Below are 19,509 nucleotides of genomic sequence, written 5' to 3'. Positions count from 1 at the left end.
TGACTTAGTTTATTTAATATGAGGAAGTTGCTATATGGAAACAATAACCTTGACAAAGTGGAGATCTGGGCACAGTAGCAAGGGATAAATTTAAGTGATGAGAGACCTCCATCTTGCTGCGGTTTTCTTCTGACTTGACAGTTGTTAAGATCCTAACATCATCATCCATCTGATCTGCAATTGAGGATTTGTGGTTGGACCATAGTTTGTCTGGAACCTCCCCTCAGGCCTCTTCACCATAGGTGACCCTGCCAGGAGTGTGAGACTCTGAGCAACATAGCTCTAAGGATCAGTGGGAAAAACAAGTGTCTCCACCACTACAAGGTCTCAGTACACAGAGAGACACACATCCAAAAGTTCAGTAACATGTATAAGCATATGCAATCTTCTTTTTGTGTTTTGTTGATTGAAATACATTGGAGAGATTATGAAAGCAGCCTTGCTCTTAGTAATTCAATTTCCCCTTATGTTCCCAACTGAAATCCAAACCTGTGGTCGTGGGCAAAACTGGATGCAGATAAAAAAGAGGAGAAAAGCAAAGAAAACAACCACAATAAAAATGAACTGAACATTTTCAAATGTTCAAAGATGTTTTGTTTTGCCTATGCTTGACTTTTATTTGAAAAAGTGGGCTACTTTATGCAACCAGGTTGTCTTATGCTTGGTATGCACAAGGGAACACACAACTGCAAAAAGTTTGGGTATCCTTGAATACCAGTGATTTTGAAAAGCTGGTTGGAAATTGTAGCTGTAGTTCAGCCTTTTAAGTCTTTCCAAAGTGAGTAATGCCCTTATCTTGAACAGCACCATTTCTCAACCTATGGATCATGACCCAAAAGTGGGTTGCAAACTTTAAAAATGGATTAACAAACTTTAAAAATGGATTAACGAACTTTAAAAATGGATTCTCCTTTAAAAGAGAAAACCGTGGGAATCCATGACTTTTACCTTCCAGGCTGGCAGAGTTCCAGCCTGCAAGGAGTTGCTTGAGGCTCCCCCATGTCCCACACACAGCCATGCCCTACCCCACACTCTGGAGGATTGGGGCCTGGGGGAGGGGGCAGCAGGTCGGGAGTGAGGAGCACTGGGTTAGGACTGGCAATTGGTGTTTACAAGTGGGTCCTAGTACAAAAAAGGTTGAGAGCCCCTGTTCTACAGGACCCTTTTTCCCATTCACTGACACTGATATGAGCATACAAATGATACATTTTTTTTCCATAGGCATCTTAAGCACCATTCTTTAAAATGTGTCCCTTGTGAAGCAAATAATCAATTCACCATTTGTTAAATATGCATCCACATTGTTTCTGGAAAATTTCAGATTGTTGTTGCTTAATAGTTAGCTGTAGCAACATCCCTTTTGAGTAATTTGTTTTTCCTTTCTGTAATTTTAGGTGGAAAATGAAGAAGACGATGTAAAATCAGATTTCTACAATGATTTAATTCCTCTGAACTCTGAGTCTGCTTCAGGTAGTTCATCCTCTTTCTCTGGTAGAAGCTCTTCTGGGATCCCATTTCTTTTCTCAAAAAAGAAAAAAGTAAAAGTTACATCATCTTCCTCCTTCAAAGAAGCTATTGAAGCATCCTATAAAAAGGTAGAATAAACAAGCCTCCTAATTTTGTCTTTTCCTTTTATCTCCATCTGTTTAGTTCAGAGAATGATGGATATGTAAAAGGTCACATTTCATCATCAAGGTAGCACAAAAACCCTTTTAATGACGAATTACTGGGCTTGTGATAAAGGCAGTTGATACACAAGGCTGACATGGCTATTAAACCAGAATATTGCTGAATTAAAGAACATTTATTTGAGGTTCTTAAAGATCCTAATTTTCAAAACATAGGTTATCACCATAAATGGTGATATATTATAAGAGGAGCTTTATTTTGTAGCCCAAAAATACACTGAATTTGCACACAAATACAAATTTCCCAGCTTTACTTAGTATTTTTGCCAAAAAAGAAGCCTCAAGGTAGATCTAATTGTACCTAAAGAAACACATAGCATAACAATGATCGAACACTATAAAAACCTTCTTGAGCTGAGAATAACCATTCAGGTAAAGCATTCCAACCTCAGCCTAAACCTGGCCTTTGGTTCAGAAACTCAGATACTATGGAAGAATAATTTAAAAGGTCTATTTTTTATTCTACACTGAAGGAATCAAAACTTGAATTTTTTTCATTAAACTGAATTTTTCTTTTCTGGCTAGCTCTACTTCTAACTTTTTGGTTTGAGTAATCTGACATATTTCCCCATCCTTTTATGTGTCCCATAGATTTACTCTAAGCTCTCCCCAATTAAATAATAAATAACCCTTTCATCATTCTCTTTACTAAATATAAGGAAATCTGGGGCAATGTCTAGTTTTGCAGGCAAAATTGGAATGTCTTGAAGGCCTTTCTCTGTAAATTAATTGGTTAACATCTGCATAGCCCATTACATGATTTAAACTGCTTGGTGTTAAATATTTCCATTATTTCTTATCACTCAGCTCCTGTTGAGCCTATCATAATCATATACCATTTGATTATATGGTCTGATGGAATGTGCTCAGAACATTTGGGGTCAGCAAATGCCTGATCCAAAATTCACTAAAGTCTATGGAAAGACTCATTTGGCTCTAGATCAGGCCCCCTAGAACCCATTTGATCTGCCAGATTTTACTGGAATATCTGGCAAAAGTCAACTGGATAAGATAGTGTGTGAATTACTTAGTTCAAGAAACAATTCTTCACAAAGGCATTTGATGTGCAGCAATTTTTTTGCTGCTTCTTCCATAGGTGTCTGTTTCCAGAATGAATTAATAATATTCTAAAATGAAAAATGCCAACATTAGCATAAAAAATAAAACATGTGGCTTATGCTGGTTTTTTTAAAAATAAAATGCTTTGTCCCTAAAATGAAGTATATATTAATATATATTTTCATGTCTTCAATTAAGATAAAAGCTTCTTCCCTAAATGTTATTTTTTATACTTCATGAAAAGAACCTGAGCAAACTTGTAGGATCGTGATAAGAATGTATCTGCTTGGGATTTTACATTTATGAAGAGTAAACACACCCTTGCCAAAGGACTTACTATAATATTAGTTTATGAACTGCAGACAAGAAAGACAGAAACTGTCCCTAGGAGAGTCTAAAATGTGTTTGTCTCCTTGGATAATCTATAAGGGACTAAACAATTGACAGTTATTCCACAAAATGTGTGTCACCGCTTTGTAAGTGCTTCCTATTATGCTTCCTATTATGCTTTTAATTGAATATATGGCCTGGAGTTCCTGGGGTTGGGAGCCCTGTCAGCTGATCAGAGCTCCCACCTGAGAGGTGGACTTGGGCCCCTCCTGAGTCTGGGAGCTCCCAGCTGATGCTGGCTTCCCATTGTGAGAGCATGGGAGTCCCATGGGGCTTCCCACTGTGGCTGGGAGTCCCATCAGTTGACAGGACTCCCAGCTGTAGGGATGCCCCAGCTGTAGCTGTGGCTTGGGAGACAGCAGCTGATGTGAAGTCCCAGCCGCAGGGGTGCTCCATGAATTCCCACAGATGTGGGACTGCAACTGAGTCAACTGACCACAACCAAGACACAGTGTCAGTTGTGGTCTCACAGCCCCTGGCTCATGAAGCATGCCTGCAGCATGGACATTGCATCAGTTGTGGTGTCCCAGCTGCAGCTATGTCAGTATGTCAGCTGTGGTCTCATAGCTTTCTCCACATCCTTTTTGAATTGCGTAGCCCAAAACTGGACACAGTACTCCAGCTGCAGCCTCACCAAAGCTGAGTACCGAGATTTGCTTGAGAAGCATCTATGGATGCAAGTCAGCGTTTTGCTCGCTTTACTAGCTGCAGCATCACACTGAAGGCTCATGTTCATCTTGTAGTCAATCATGACCCCCAAGTCCTTTTCATCTGTAGTGCTAACCAGCATAGCACTACTGAGCCTATAAGCATGGTGCAGGTTTTTCCTCCCAAGGTGGAGAACCTTGCATTTTTCAGTGTTGAACACCATCAGGTTCTCGTCCGCCCATTTCATGAGTCTATCCAGATCTGCCTGGAGCACCCTCCTGTCCGCAGGTGTGGATGCTTTACCCCAGAGTTTGGTGTCATCGGTGAACTTGGCCAGTCTACTTCTGACACCAATGTCAACATCATTGATAAAAATGTTAAACAGTATAGGCCCTAGGACAGAGCCTTGTGGGACCCCCACTGGTCACAGTGCACCAAGATGATTGGTTAGCCCAGGTCAGCTAATGAGGCTCCCAGCCTCGGCCCCATCAGTTGAGAGGGCTCCCAGCCATGGCAGCTTGCTTCTTGCCAGTGTAGGAGGATTGGGCTCCTCCTGCACTGGCAATAAGGTGTGATGGGATCAAATTCACGATCCCAGGCATACTTCCTGCCATGCCTGTATGGCATGGCAGGAGGCCCAATCCTGTGGATCACACATTAGATCCCATTGTACCTTTACCTGCCTGTGTAGAGGGGCCCTTAGTGTTTCTCAAATTAATACTTTCCCTGAAGCTCTCAGTGAAATCTGACATTCCCAGCATAGGAGTGGTGAAGCTGACGGGATATCAGTTTTGCTGAGTATCCTGGATTCCTTAGAGTTAGGACTTCCAGGTTTCCTGTTGCATAGCCCAATTTGTAGTATACAAATTATGATGAACACATTCTCAGCTCTTCTACCTTTTGTCAGAAACTTAAGTGTAACATTGCAGATTAGATTTGGGCCTCCTAAGGTGTTATAGCCAAGAGCCTGGGAGTTCTGGCATAGCTTGCTCTTCTGGAGTTGAACACTTTGAAAATAATGTGTCCCTAGCCCTGGGACATTCCTTCTGGTTCCTTCTAAAGCTGCTAAGTGCAGAAGCATGGGTCCTCACATCTAGACAGTAGAATGTGAAAATAGCTGTGTACAAATGACAGCCTAGATACTTAAGTTGTTTATGTCCAGAGTGATAAATCACTTGTTCCTACACTGCTTGACTTCTTCCCAAACTTTTCCCTGTCTTGTCTATTTATTTTATACATTCTTAAGGGCAGAGACTGCCTCCTTCTGAACTATGTAATGCCTAGCACAGCTGATATCAGATGAAATTCCTGAAAGTAGGCACTGTCATGATACAAACAAATTAAAAATGAGAAGACAATTGCCCTATTGACACATTGTACAATGAGCCATATTCTATCAAATCTAACAATGTGCTTGTTGTCTCAAATGGATTAATCACTTGATTTTACTCAAGATTAAATCAAGTGAAATATACCAGCCCATTTTGCAGTATACAACCGAGTATGAACATATTATTAGCTCTTCTACCTTTTGCCGTGAATCAAAGTGTAAAAACATTCTATTTCTCTTTGTTTTTTATTTATAGAATTCTAACTTTATCAGGGTCCATAAAGTGATTGCAGTTTCAAACTTCACAATGAAGGAGTCAGATCTACAGCTCTCTGATGTCTTTCTAAAGGCACTTAACAATCTGCCTCTAGAGTATAACTATGCTTTATATAGCAGAATCTTTGATGACTTTGGAACTCATTACTATGCTTCTGGATCGATGGGTGGCACATATGACCTTCTTTATCAATACAGCTCTGAGGAATTGAAGAACTCAGGTATGTAACCTTTGGTGAGAAAAGTCCACATGACAGGCAACAATTTTTTCCGATCATTCTGCTAATACTGCCTCTGAGGAATGTGCTGCTCCATATTTTCTAAGTTAAGGCGCAATAGAATAATCCTTCATTTTTCTCAAAGTAAAAGGAATCTAACCATGTAAACCGTGGATGTCAAAGTTGCCTCAAGCCCTGAGCTGGATCTAAACTATGAAGCTCATCCCAGGCTTGAGCCACAGGGCTAGCTGCTGCAATGTGAGTCCAGAGGCAATGGCAGGGGGTCTGGCATCATTGGGCCAAGTGGCAGTAACAGGGAGCTGGCAATGGCAGGGCTGGGCAATGATGGGTCCTGACTCGCTCTCCTTCCTCTGGCAGTCATGTCCAGCAAGGCTTGGGGGCCTCAAACTCTGCAATAGTCCATGCTTCCTTGTCATACCCCCAAGTGCTGGGTCCAGCCAACAAGCTTCATGCTTGACACCTCAGTTGTAACTATGTACATATTTCTAGAACTTAGAAGAGAAGTAATAGCTTTGGCATCTCTTGTGATCTTCAGATCAAGACCAGATGCTTTTCTGGAAGAGACCCTTCTGTCAGGGTGGAGTTACATGTTACACTCAGACCATACTAAATCTGTAGAAACTTAAGTGGTATTAAGACAGAATGTGCTGTGAGAAATCACATGTTAGAAGTTAATACTGTTTCCTGCCTACACAGCTCTGACTTGCCACTAGAAGGTTGGTGAGCAAGGACATGGCTAGGAGCCAGGATGCCTGGGCTGTGTCTCTGTTCTAGGTTGGCCACGGCTGAGAGTAATGAATCCTAAGATCCTGGAGAACTTCAAATTGCTTGTTTTATCTCCATGAAGCCAACTAAAGTTACCCTAACATGAGCTAGGTAGCACAGCCCAGAATTAACTCTTCTCTGAAGTGTTATAACTTTGAGATGTGCAGAAGATGCTTAGAATGAAGTAATGATCTTTAACTTATGGATGCTCACAATTTAAATCCCATTAGTATGGTCTGAGTGTAACGTGTAAGTTCAACCTCAGACACAAGTTGTTGATCCAAAAACAGGCATAACTAAGTAAAACCTTATGCTCTATATTATACCAGAGGTCATATGAAAGATTCTAGTGGTGCCTTCTACACTTAAAACTGAAAGTGTAAGAGAATTATTAGAGATCACGGTTGCCAGCAAAATTCTTAGTAGGATAATCAAATCATTTAATAGGAAAGAACCATTCTACAAAAATGGAAACCTAAACCTATTTGGTTAAGAGCTGTCATTCACAGTTGTACTTGGATATTTTGTGGGTATTGTTTATTAGTATTGTGTAAACAGAAGGGTAAAGGATGTATCCTCAGCATCAGTAGATCCTTAAAAGGATTTGGCAAATATGACTCTGTCCAGTGCTGTTGGTACATGGGGAATAGAGTGGGGTCCATTCTGGGCTGAAGGCAGTAACTCAACACCAAAGTATCCCATAGAACCTGAAGTATCCCATACAGCAGTATATTGTGGGGATAGTAATATAGCAAAGGATGCTGCATCCTTCTATCAGCAATATCACTAGGGTACCATCACCGGTCACCCAAAACACACTATTATCCAGCAGATGACTTGTTGGCCAAGGCACAGTGTGATATGAACATAGCTATATTGCTTCCAGATCAGGAGCTGCCACAGACTGCAACTGCTCATGAGTCCTTACTCAGAAGAATTATAGCTTTATTTCCCTGATGCCAGGCAGCATCATGTTGTCTCACTTGCTAAATTCAACAGCAAACTCCCTGGCATCAATTTTTTTCAGTTCCCGACATGTAGTCTTTCAGGATACCAAGACAGCTGTGATATTTGGGACTGCCCCTGAAAATTCAGGACAGTTGGTTGTTTTAACAATTATGCCCTATAGAACAGAAAGCTTTTGATAGGAGTAGATTTGGCCTACTATGCCTTGCAGAAGATTTGAAAAAGTAAGCTGTCCTCTTGCATGCTGGTAGTTGGAGGGGAGAGGCCAAGGACATTATAAGAGATGGCATGGAAAAACTGCCCAAAAGCAATGGGAGAAGTATAGAAAGTGAGCTGAGGATGGGAGATTGTGAGAAGTGGGAGAGGAGGAGGAGGACCATGAAGGAAAAGCTATTGGCCACAGCAAACTTTCAGAAGAAGGATGAGAAGGTTGAACCTGATGTGGAAGGTTGAAAGAAATGAATGAGATGTTTAATCTGAAGAATGCTGTGACTTGCATGACTGCAATAGACTGGGTAGATGTATGTGTGTGTGTAGGGAGGGGATGATATGGATTCTGGTGATGCTGCTCAATGTTTTAATGTTTTTGCTATTTGATATTATCTAGGTTTGACAACACAACAATCAAATCAATGTGTTCGGACAGAAACAACTAGGCGTGTGTTTTTCAGAAAGAAAAAGAAAGTACATACTACCTGCACCACAAATAGACTGACTGAACGCCATGAAGGTGAATGTACAGTTAGGTACTGGTTGAGGTAGTGTCTGTACCCTTAGCTGTCAGCAGTCAGGCATGCAGGGTGAAATCCTGGCTCTTCTGAAATCGCTGGCAGAACTCCCAACAACTTGGGGAGGAAGCAGGGTAGGTTTTCACTTTTTATATTCTAAGTTAGGCCTTGAGTCCATTCTACAGAGTACACACACACACACGAAAATACTATAGCCAAAAGCTCCTCCCTGCTTTACACTGGCCTATCTTCCCCTGGCAAGGAAGTGTGTGTAAAACTAGTATATCTATCTAACCACAAAGGATCTTCATGGTCAGTCCAGTTTCACAAAAGTCACGTAAGTATCAGTCTGTCCAGTCTGTCCACAAACTGATGTCCACATCAGTTTGTCCACTGTGAGGACAAACTTCCCACTGACAAGCCTCCCATTTCCAAGGAGAACAAAATGACTGATGGGTATAACTTCATCTCCCTGCAACATAACTTGGCATTTCTGTGCCACCAGCAAATCACTTTTTATCTTAGAAAGAAAAGCCTTGGGATTTATGAGCAATAGGAAAGTCGTGATTATGTTTGAAAAATCTTAATTGAAGCCCTATTTCAGGTTCTATGTTGCAGTCAGCTGAACGATCTATTTCACTAGTGAAAGGTGGCAGGACAGAATATGCTGCAGCTCTGGCTTGGGAGAAAAAGGGGTCTTTTCCAGAGCATATTGTATTCACAAACTGGTTGGAATCAACAAAGGACAATCCTGTTGTGGTTGATTTTGAGGTAAGATTAGAGACAACCCCTGCATCTCCCATGATGCCACATGACTTCCTGATTTGTATTTACACCATCCTGCTGGATATGTCTTTAGGAATATATATATAAGGCCCTGAATTTATATATATTAGTCCCTAAGACTAGTTAAGATGACAGGATGATTATTGGTAATATAGATGAATGGATTTTTTCCTACCCCTCTGGCTCACGTTCAGCACTGTGCACCTAGAAGAGTAGTGCTCAATCTTTTTGCTCCACAGCCCAGTGTGTCTGCAGGCTGGATGTGGCTGGTGGACATAATATGGCACATGGGGCAAACAGAGGAGGAAACCAATCCAACTGTTTGGAGCAGGGGGCAAGTGGTGCAGGGGACAAGAGCAGGCTCCCAGGCCCTGGCCCTGGCTCGTCTTTGCATATGAGAAAGGGCTTGGCACAAAGGAGGAGGCATGGCTCAGCCCAGTCTAGCCACATGGATGGGGAGTGGGCATGGCCCAGCCCTGACCCTCCCAGGCAGGGATTGAGAATTTGGCAGCAAGGGGATGATGAGTGGCACTGCTAATTGCCACTGCTCCCCCGCCACCAAATTTCCCAAGCTGTGGGAAGCTCTGCAGGCCATGTGCCAGGGCTCTGTGGGATGGATTTGGTCTATGGGTCAGGGGTGGAGCACCCTAACCACAGAGTATAGTTATATAGGCCATGGTGTTTATAAAAATTTCTTTTGGTTATGTTGGGGCTGTGTAGCTGTCCATAGGAAGCAGTTAATACAGCTATACTGCAAGGAAATGCCCACTTCATCTTCTGTATTATGATCCCTTTCCATATCCTTTTCTTTTAGTTGTCTCCCATCCTGGACTTGGTAAAAAACTTCCCGTGTGCTGTAACTAAACGCCGCAACCTCTGGAGAGCCCTAATTGAATACATGGACCGATTTGACCCTTGTAAATGTGCTCCCTGTCCCAATAATGGCAAACCTGTGTTATCTGGAACAGAGTGTCTGTGTGTGTGTGAAGCTGGAACCTATGGGAATAACTGTGAGAAACGAGCACCAGATTACACATCAGGTATTTATGGGAATATTGTAACAATGCAAATCTGATCCTTTCTTAAACCCACACAACCATGAACAACTGGTGCCTCTGAGGACTGGGGTGGGACAGTGACGCCACACAGGCAGTAGCGGCGGCAGGGGTGGGCTCAGTGGGGACCACCCACAAGTGTCAGCAGTGATGTCGGGGGCAGAGGCAGGCCCAGCAGGGACCACCCACAGGCAGTGTCAGTGGCATCAGCAGTGGGAGGGGGGAGGTAGCAAGTGATGACCCACAGGCAGTAGTGGTGGTGTTGGCAGTAGCCAAATCTGGGGGGGCACCAGCACTCTCGGAGGGCACATGCCCTCCCCCCACCCATGCACCCTCTACATGTCGCTTAGGCACATAACTGCTTTAATGTAAAAGCTGAAGAGCAGGTCTGACTGTGGTATCTTTATACTGTGAGAAGTGTCAATATTTTGATTTTTTTATATTGTTTTCATTCCACACAGTATGAAAAATTACAATTTCAGTATCCAACAGGTCAAGCTTCTTGAGTGTCATTTAAAAAATCAGACTAACATTTTATTTTACACTTATGAAAATACTTAACTTCATAAGATCTGAATAATTTCATTGTGTTCATACTTTATCATAGAATCATAGAGAAGTAAGGCTGGAAGTGACATCCAGAGGTCATCTAAACTAGCCCCCCTATCTGAGGCAGCATCATCCCTGTCAAAACCACCCCATATAAATCCATCTTCTAATCTCTTAGCAAAATGTCAGTCCGCCCTGACACAAAACCAAAGGCAACAAAAACACCAACCTGCTACAGGTAAAGCAGGGGGACCATGGTGGTCAACATCCTGCTACTGCAAATGTTAATATATGCTTAAGAGATCCCAGGAAAAGGATCACACCCCTCAATACAGAGAAAGGCAAAAATCCCCACAGTCCATACCAGTCTGACCATGGGGTGAAATTTCTTCCTGACCCTAAATATAGCGAGTGATTGGTCTGACCCTGAGTTGAGCGCCAAGACCCTCTAGCCAGGAACCTCCAGATGTAAGTCCCACCAAGAACACTATCACCCTGCAGTCAAAATTCCTGTCTTTGGCTGCAGCCAACACCTAATACCTCTGAGGAAGGCTTTAAAATAATAATAGTAATAATAATAATAGTAATAATAATAATAATAAAAACAGACATGTAGCAGCAGAGGGGGGAAAAATCCCTCCAATCCCTATGTGGCAGCCAGCAAAGCCCAGAAGCATGTGAAATACCCATAGAAGAACACAGCTACTCCTAGATCATCCCTGACTGGGACTTTCCATCCTCTCTTGAACTCCAATGATGACACGTGGACAGCTTCCCTAGGCAGCCTATTCTACTTCATTGTTCTAACAGTGAAGAAGTTTTTCCTGAGATCCTACTTTGCTGCATCTTCAAGCCATTATTCTACATCCTACACTCTGCAGCAGGAGAGAGAAGGTGCTTTTCCTCTTGTTGATGTATTTGAAAAATGCTATCATGTCCCCTCTTAGATGCTTTTGCTAAAAGATGAATGTGTCTAGTTCCTTCAACTTCTCCTTGTATGACATGCCTTCCAAGCCCTTTATCTTTTTTGTCACACATCTCTGGACCATCTATAACTTCTACATGTCCTTTTAAAAATGTGGAGCCCAAAACTGCATATAATATTCTAGATGAGTGCTAAGTAGAGAGGCATTATTGCCTCCTATGTCTTTTATCTATACATCCCCAAAGTGCATTTGCCTTCTGTGTGACTGAATCACACTGCAGACAGGTGTTGACTGTGTGATCTATGAAGATTCCCAGATCCTTCTCCATAGTTCTGCCATTCATCCAGAAGTCACATACTTTGTATTTTTATTTATGATTATTCTTCCCAAGGTATAGCACCTTGCATTTGTCAATTTTGAATTTCATTCTGTTAACTCCAACCTCACAGTCCAATCTGTCAAGATCCTTTTGAATCATGGTGCCATTCTGTAGTGTGTTTGCAACTCTACTTAGTTTCATATTATCTTCCAACTTGCTCAAGAATCTTTCTATGCCAGCATCCAAATCATTAATAAACATATTAAACATTTCCTGGGCCCATAAACATGGGCCCAGGAATGACACCTGTGGGACTAACTTAAAAATCTCCTGCCATATGAACATTAATCCATTTATAATTGCCCTTTGCTTGCAGCTATTGAGCCAGTTAGTCTTTCCTCTTTATAGTAATTTTGTCCAGCCCACATTTCTTCAATTTGTTTATAAGAAGTTGTATGGGACTGTAACAGGGCACTAAGGTGCCTGCCACCTGAAAAGCAGCAGAATGGGCTCAGGTGTTGGTTGCTAGGGGCAACCAGGAGGAGCTAAGGGCCCACACCTGGTCAGTCAGCTGACCGGAAGGGGCAGGGCCGACTACTATAAGACCCAGACTGGAGGCTGTGAGTGCTTTCTCTCGGCTGGCAGCCAGGAAGAAGGAGTACTGCCTGACTAAGGGAAAGAGATCGGCCCTGAATGTGGGAAAGAGAATAATGCCTGAATGTACCAGCTGCTAGTTACACGGCTGAGAGATGTGGTGTGGTTTGGAGAACTTTTAGTCAGGAGGTTTAGCTTTGTGTTATAGCCCAGGGGCTTGTGTCATTGTTTGTTGTTGTTGTTGTTGTTTTGACCGGAGGACCGGGTGAGGCTATTAGGGGTTGGAGGAGGCCTCATAGGGGCTACACGGTAGCGTGGGGACCCTGGTGCCAGAGAGGGCACAACATTCAGGGGTGCGCTGGCCCCAGCCCTGAGAAGGGGAATAGAGGATTGGGGGCCAGGTAAGGCCGAGGCCACCTGAGCCCCACAGGAGTTTTAAGACCCGAGGAGGGAATTTGGGGGCCAGGCAGGGCTACAGCCACCTGAGCCCCAGAATGGGCCATTGCAAGAAGCCCTGGGTGGGAGCAGAGATTGACGAGTGCCAGAGAACACGGTTGCGAGGCAAGCCAGAAGCACCCATGGGGCGCGGAGAGTGAAATCAACCAAACAATGTCCAGTACATCTGCGAGGCTTGGGGTGTGGTACAGGGGTGGTTGGAGCCACGCATAGCCCATAAGGCTGGGGTGCACCAAGTCACCCAAGATAGAACAAAGACTGAGATACATCAGAGCACTGTGTCAGAGAGGACTAAGGGCAGCCTCCCTTATATATTGCTGACATCAAAGATGTGGCGGGTGAGATGTGAGGGTGCTTTTAATACCACATTGGCATGGGAGGGGGTGCTAGGGGAGTTCACAGCCACCCTTAGGACCCTGTGCTGCTACAGGGACCTTATCAAAAGCCTTGCTGAAGTCTGAATACACTATACCCATAGCATTCCTTTCATTCATCCAAATGGTTACTTTGTCAAAGACAGAGATTAAGTTTGTTTGATGCAATTTGTTCTTAGTAAACCCATGCTGAGTGCTTGTGATCAACCTTTCCTTCTCCAGATGCTTGCAAATAACCTGCCTTAGTATATGCTCCAGTAACTTCCTGGGTATTGAGGTGAGGCTAACCAGTTTGTAGTTTCCCAGTCCTCCTTTTAGGCTTTTTTAAAGAGGTGTATTACATTAGTCCTTCTTCAGTCCTCTGGTACCTTGCCCATCTCCCATGACTTCATAAAGATCATTGCCCAGGGCTTTGAGAGATGCCCTACCAGTTCCTTAAGTATCCTGAAATTCAGTTCATCTGGTTCTGCTGATCTGAATTCATTCAAACCCATCAAAAGCTCTCTGACTGTCTTTTTTGTTATTTCATCCCTCATCTTGTCCTCTTCTTTATCCAAATCTTTATTAGGCATATCTTTGCAGCTTATTTTTTTGTGAAAACTGAGGCAAAGTAGGTGTTGAGTAGCTCTGCCTTCTTTGTATCTTCTGTTAGGAGTTTCTGCTAGGCTTTTTTTAACAGTGGACCCACAGCTTTCTTAGTCTTTCTTTTCAGACCAACACACTTTTAGAACCTCTGTTTGTTGTCTTTCACTTCCCTTGTTAGGCACAGTTCATTCTTTATCTTTGCCTTCCTGATTTTTGTCCCTGCAGGTTCTTGCTATTTTCTGGTACACTTTCTTGGTGACCTGGCTATTTTTCCAATGTCTGAAAGTTTTTTTTCCTTCTGCATTTGAGGTATCCTAGAAGCCCCTTGTGCAGCCACATCGGTCTATTGCCATTCTTTCTGAGCTTCCATCATGTCAAAATTGTTGGGCTTCCGATACTGTGCCCTTTAGAAGTTCCCAGCCCTCCTGGGTACCTTTATTCTTTCCATGACAATGTTAACTCCTTGAGTCAGTTGAAATTCAGCTTTTTGAAATCTAGAACCCTTATTTTGTTGACCTCATGCTTTCCCCAACTTAGGATCTGGAAGTCTATCATAATGTGATAACTTCTTCCTAAGTTCCTCATCACCTCTTACATCCTTCACCAATTGTACTGTCTTGGTTAGAACAAGATCTAAGATAGATGATCTCCTATTTGTGTCCTCAGCCTCTAGGAAGAAGGATAAAGTTTATGCCACACAGGTTAAAAACCAGCTCAGCATTTTATGTTTTCCTGTATTGTTCTTCCAGCAGATGTCTGGAAAGTTGAAGTCTCCCATCAGTACCATCTCATAGCTTTTGGATAATTTTGCTACCTCCTTCAAAAGTGCCTCATCCACCTCCTCTCCCTGATTTTGTGGCCTACAGTAAATTCACATGATTTTATCAGTGCTGCATCTTTCACCTTTGATTTCCACCCAGATGCATTCTGATCTACTACCTTCTTCTTTCTGAACCAGGGGAAAAAATGGGTTTTTTAACATGCAAGGCAACACCACCTCCATTCCTCTCAACCCTGTTCTTCTGAAACAAAATGTAACCTTCAATGTTGATATTCCAGTCATAAGAGCCATCCCACCATGTTTCTGTGATACCAGTTAGATCTTAATTTTATTCACAGGCTGCAACTTCTAGCTCATCTTTATTTCCCATTTTTCTTGTATTTGCATACATGGATCATATGTATTTTGTATTATAACCTATTCATTTCCCTTTTATACCACATATTGCTGTTCTGTGGCTCTCTAGCTCCTTCCCAGACTTGAGCTGCTTCCTCCAGTCCTTCCCCCACTGGATTGTTTGCTCTGTTGCTAGTGAGTTTTTTGTTCACCATCCTCCATGGAATCTAGTTTAAAGACCTCCTTACTAGTTTGGCCAGATGACACCCAAAGATGCTCTTTCCAGTTCTAGTCAGGTGGGTCCCCATCTCTTCATAGCAGTCCTCCTTCCCAGAACATCCCATTGCTGAAGAATCCAAAGCCTTCAGGCTGACACCCCTGTCTCAGCCGCACACTTACTTCCAGGATATGATGGTCCCTGCCTGATTTCTTGCTATCCGTGAATAGGATCAGTGAAAGTGCCATGTGTGCTCCAAGCTCCTTAATCCTCCTTCTTAGTTACCTCTGGCCTCCTCAGGAGTATCATTGGTGCCTACATAGACAAACAGGAAAGGATAGTGGTCTGAAGGATGGTGAGCTTTGGTAGTCTCTCTACAGCATCCTGAATTCAGGCTGCAAGCAGACAGCACGCCCCCTAGGGACTCCAAATCTGTATGACAAACTGGTGCTTCTGTCCCTCACAGAAGGGATTCACCAACCACCACTACTCCTTCTCTTCCTTCTTGGTGCAGTAGTCCTAGAGCCCCCATCTGGGGACCCTGCATTCAGCTGTGTTATTTTGTTGTTATATCATGTAAAGATTAGGCTATTGCATAATTTCTTGCAGCACGATAGGAATTTCCTGTTGTGTTTATATTATAAAAAAAAATTAAAACTATTTAAAATCTTTATTATACACATTACAATAGGAAAATCCATTTATAAGATCAGTTACTAACTACATTAATTGATTTGATTCCTATTTTGAAATTGTTTATGAAGAAAGATTGGCAGCCAACCAGCAGCCAGCTAGCTGGGGAGCCTGGGCAGCCAGGCAGTAAACCCAAGGGGCCTTGGGGGCTGGGTAGTTGGCCCAGGAGCATCTGCAGGCCAGAAGCTAGCCAGCTGGGGAAGGCTATCAAGTAGAGGGACTGCTTGCCTACCTACTGGCATGCTGATGAATAATCTGGTAGTAAACCAAGCAAACAGCCTTGATCACTATTGGCTGATAGAAAATGGTCAAATATTTCATGATAGAACCAACTTTAGTTAAAAATTCTTCTAGAATCGCACTGAATTCATCAGATCCATATTTTGAAAATGTATTTAGGGAGTGAAATTCTATATAGTGAATGTATATTTAACTCTATGTATACACATGTACATTATGTATTTAATGTATACTAAGTATTAATCCAGGAATTTTAATGTTTGGTTTGTATGAATAGCATATTTACAAGGAAATGCTTTTTCACACCATGTTTCTTTAGTATCTATTGTAATAATTATAAAATGTTGGGACAGAATCAGTTTACTTATGTAGGGTTCATGCCAAAGGAAGAGGTCCAATTTGATTGGGTTTAGACATCCTGTTTCCCTTTTAGGCTATGGGATTCTTATTCACCTCTGAAGTGTGAACTAGAAATACAAGAGCCACCTAGAACTAGACAATAAATACTAATGTCGTAGGTATGTCCAAATTGCAGCTCCTCCAGAATATCCACCCATTGTCGAAGAATTCAAAGCCTTCAGGTTGAGAGCCTCATAGTTGCCTTTGATCTTTCTGGAAGTATCATTGATGCCAACATAGACAATCAGGAAAAGGTAGTGGTCTGAGGGATAGATGACCTTTGGCAGTCTCTCTATGACAGTTTAGGCATCTGACTCCAGTTGCACATTAGGGTGCTGACAAAAGTGAAAATTTTCCCTTGATTTGGCCACAGAAAGTGGCCTGTTACCATGACCAAACATAAGTGCATGGCTGCAAACCACTTCAAAAATGGCCAGTCAGGCGAAAATCTGAACCATATTGCATGAAAGTCCATATGAAGATGTTTCAAAACATAGGATCTTATGTAACTTCTGTCTGAGCTGCCTGCCAGCCTGTCGCTGTTTTTAGAATGGGAGTAGGAAAGGGAATGAAGGGAGTTCAGTCTGGGGGGTTTTCAGCCCTCACTGGAGGGTGGAGCAGATGTATTGGGCCCCGCCACTCTGAGGTCAGGGGGCTCCAATACATGCACCCCAGCCTCCACTGCTAGCTTTGGATTCCCTAGAATGAGTTCCCCTTCACATCTTGAAAACACCATAGGCTGGGAGAGAGCAGGGGTATTGCCAGGGAAACTGGCTACAGGGTCCCAGTCAGCAGCTAGATTCCCCTCCCCCCTGGAACCAACAGTGAATTTCTGTTTGGTCTGGGGGATCTTGTAACTCAGAACACTTCCTACAAAGCATTTTCAGTTATAGCAGGAAGCTGCACTTTTGTCTGCACCCTTAGATGCCATTATTTAGTTGGGATCCAGAACACGTGCTCCTGCTACTGAAGGTAGGTGCCTTCCCAATACTGAGGCCTACCTTTGCACAGTAGTTTAATGATTAAATCAGTCACCCAAGATCTAGACCTGATGCTCTCCCACTTCTTAGATGAGTACTTAAACCAGGAAGCAACTGTGCAAAAAGTGAATAGCCCCACAACTGATGTGCTTGAGCAGAACTCAGTGATGTTGATGGGGGTTAAGTCTAAATCTAGGTGTCTAGGGAAACTCATAGTTAGGCAGCTACATAATTTGTGGGGTCTGCCCCCTCAATTCCGTAGTGTCAGTGTGGCCACAGTCGACATTTTTTGGCATGACAGCCTCCCCTCCCCCACCATACCTCTGGCCAAGGTGCCCCAGAAGTCCCACCCCTTGCTGGAGATTGACAGATGGCCATCTGTCAATCTCCAGCAAGGGGTGGGACTTCTGGGGGCCCTCAGCCAATCAGAGGCACGAGGTACTCTGTCACACTTCACCACGAAAATCATCCCATCCCTCCCTCCCTTTTCCCCCTGTGCTTCAGGACACCAGGCTTCCCATCTCTGTTTTCAGCTCCTCTTTTTTCCCTCCTGCTTGCTGGCCACTTTCCAGCTTTTTTGCAGTCCCTGCACTTTTTCATGGGGATCAGACTTTTTCAGAGTTGACCCACCAAATTCACGGTTTCTGCAAAAATCACAAAATTGCGAATTTAGTAGGTACCTGCTTATAGTAACATCTGAGTTTAAGTACCTATTCAATTTTGTGTCTGCTGGAGCAGGGATAATCTGGATTACACTTTGGAGTTTAGATGCCTAGTTCCTTTTTTAAGTACTTATTTGCTCAAAAGAGTTCTGATCTAGAAGGTCTAGAAAATAGACACTTGGGCTGCCTGCAAAGGTGGGGAAAAAAAATCAAACAGTATTTTAGTTTAAACTGGTGTGCCCGGAAGAGACAGAACCTTAGTTGCACCTGGCTTTCTTAACATCTGTATAAACTGGGTGCTTTAGTGGGGCTATTTTGGTGCTTGTATTTAATAGCTGATTCAATTATCTATTAGATAAAAGCATCAAAAACCCTGCTGATGTATCCAATCTATACAGATGCTGCAGAGCTGGATTGAACTAATGTGCTACTGCTTCCAGTAAAGCACAGTTTTGTGTTTTCTTTTTCCATGTCTGTCAGCGCCCTTGGTTTTGAATGTGACCTGAAGCCAAATTGTAAGGGAAAGAATAGTCAGACTTCCCTGAGGTTCAAAGCAGTTCAGATTTGGTTTTGGCTCATCTCATCTTTAAATTTAATATTTTATAAACAATATGTTCCCCTGCCTGGTAAACCTCATAAATCCTCTGAAATAGTGACAATTAAGTGCTATCCAAACTACCTAGTTGGACCAATACAAAAATATCACCCTAAAAAATTCTTGCCTCTCAATTAATTAAGCTGTTACATACAAAGTAAGGAAATACTGCAGATTCATTCATTTGCTAGAGTTTACATTCATCTGTTCCAGTTGCAGTAGATGGACACTGGAGTTGCTGGTCAGCATGGAGCCCATGTGATGGGTCTTTCAAGAGAAGAAGGACCCGTGTGTGTAACAACCCATCACCAATGAATGGAGGAAAGCCTTGTGAGGGTGAACATGAGCAAGAGGAGGACTGTTATGTTTCATTGTTTGTGGACAAGTAAGAAGATGATAGGTGGAAAATTCTACTTACTAGTGGGGTGCGGGTTAGAAAGCTTTCAAAACTTGACTAGGGATAAATTTCTTGTCTGGGTTTCTTTGGATGAGTCTGAAAAAAGGAAAATATCTGTAAATCTTTGCAATTTATTACAACTTTTGTTTTTGTTTGCATTTTCTTACCAGGGAATTCCAAAAGAAGTATCATATACTTATTTTAAAATATTTTGTATGGGTCTCTGACTGAGAATCTTCATTATTTTTTCTTCATCTTTATACAACTTTTTTTCCCACTTCTGAACCACATGAGTCTGAATATCAGTGCTTCCTTTCTATGTGCTTTAGGTTTGAATTTGAAATCTCAAAGATAACTCAGTTTTTGTCAGTGAATTTTTATTTGGTACTGCTTTGCAACACTGTGAAACAGAATGTTTAGAAGGTTTTAATGTAAAATGTTAACTCCAAGCCAAAACCACCCTCACTTTCTTATTT

General features: G+C 42.6%; 1 protein-coding gene across 2 annotated transcripts in view; it reads left to right on the top strand.

The window, feature by feature from the left end:
- The window catches only part of LOC109307866 (complement component C6-like), a 59,543-nt gene that overhangs the window by 12,449 nt on the left and 27,585 nt on the right, over positions 1–19,509 (top strand). For both annotated transcript variants that reach the window (XR_002100383.1, XM_019532006.1), the window contains exons 7-12: positions 1,395–1,595; positions 5,372–5,612; positions 7,969–8,091; positions 8,694–8,860; positions 9,690–9,915; positions 18,850–19,021. Coding sequence is in view for 1 of the 2 variants with exons in the window: in XM_019532006.1 (XP_019387551.1) it covers positions 1,395–1,595; positions 5,372–5,612; positions 7,969–8,091; positions 8,694–8,860; positions 9,690–9,915; positions 18,850–19,021 (1,130 nt within the window). In the remaining variant the exon portion in view is untranslated. The remainder of the gene's footprint in view (positions 1–1,394; positions 1,596–5,371; positions 5,613–7,968; positions 8,092–8,693; positions 8,861–9,689; positions 9,916–18,849; positions 19,022–19,509) is intronic.

The sequence above is a fragment of the Crocodylus porosus genome, unplaced genomic scaffold (genome assembly GCF_001723895.1).
Source record: "Crocodylus porosus isolate Cpor-Errol unplaced genomic scaffold, CroPor_comp1, whole genome shotgun sequence".
Classification (NCBI taxonomy): domain Eukaryota; kingdom Metazoa; phylum Chordata; order Crocodylia; family Crocodylidae; genus Crocodylus; species Crocodylus porosus.
This window is presented reverse-complemented; position numbering and strand designations above follow the sequence as displayed.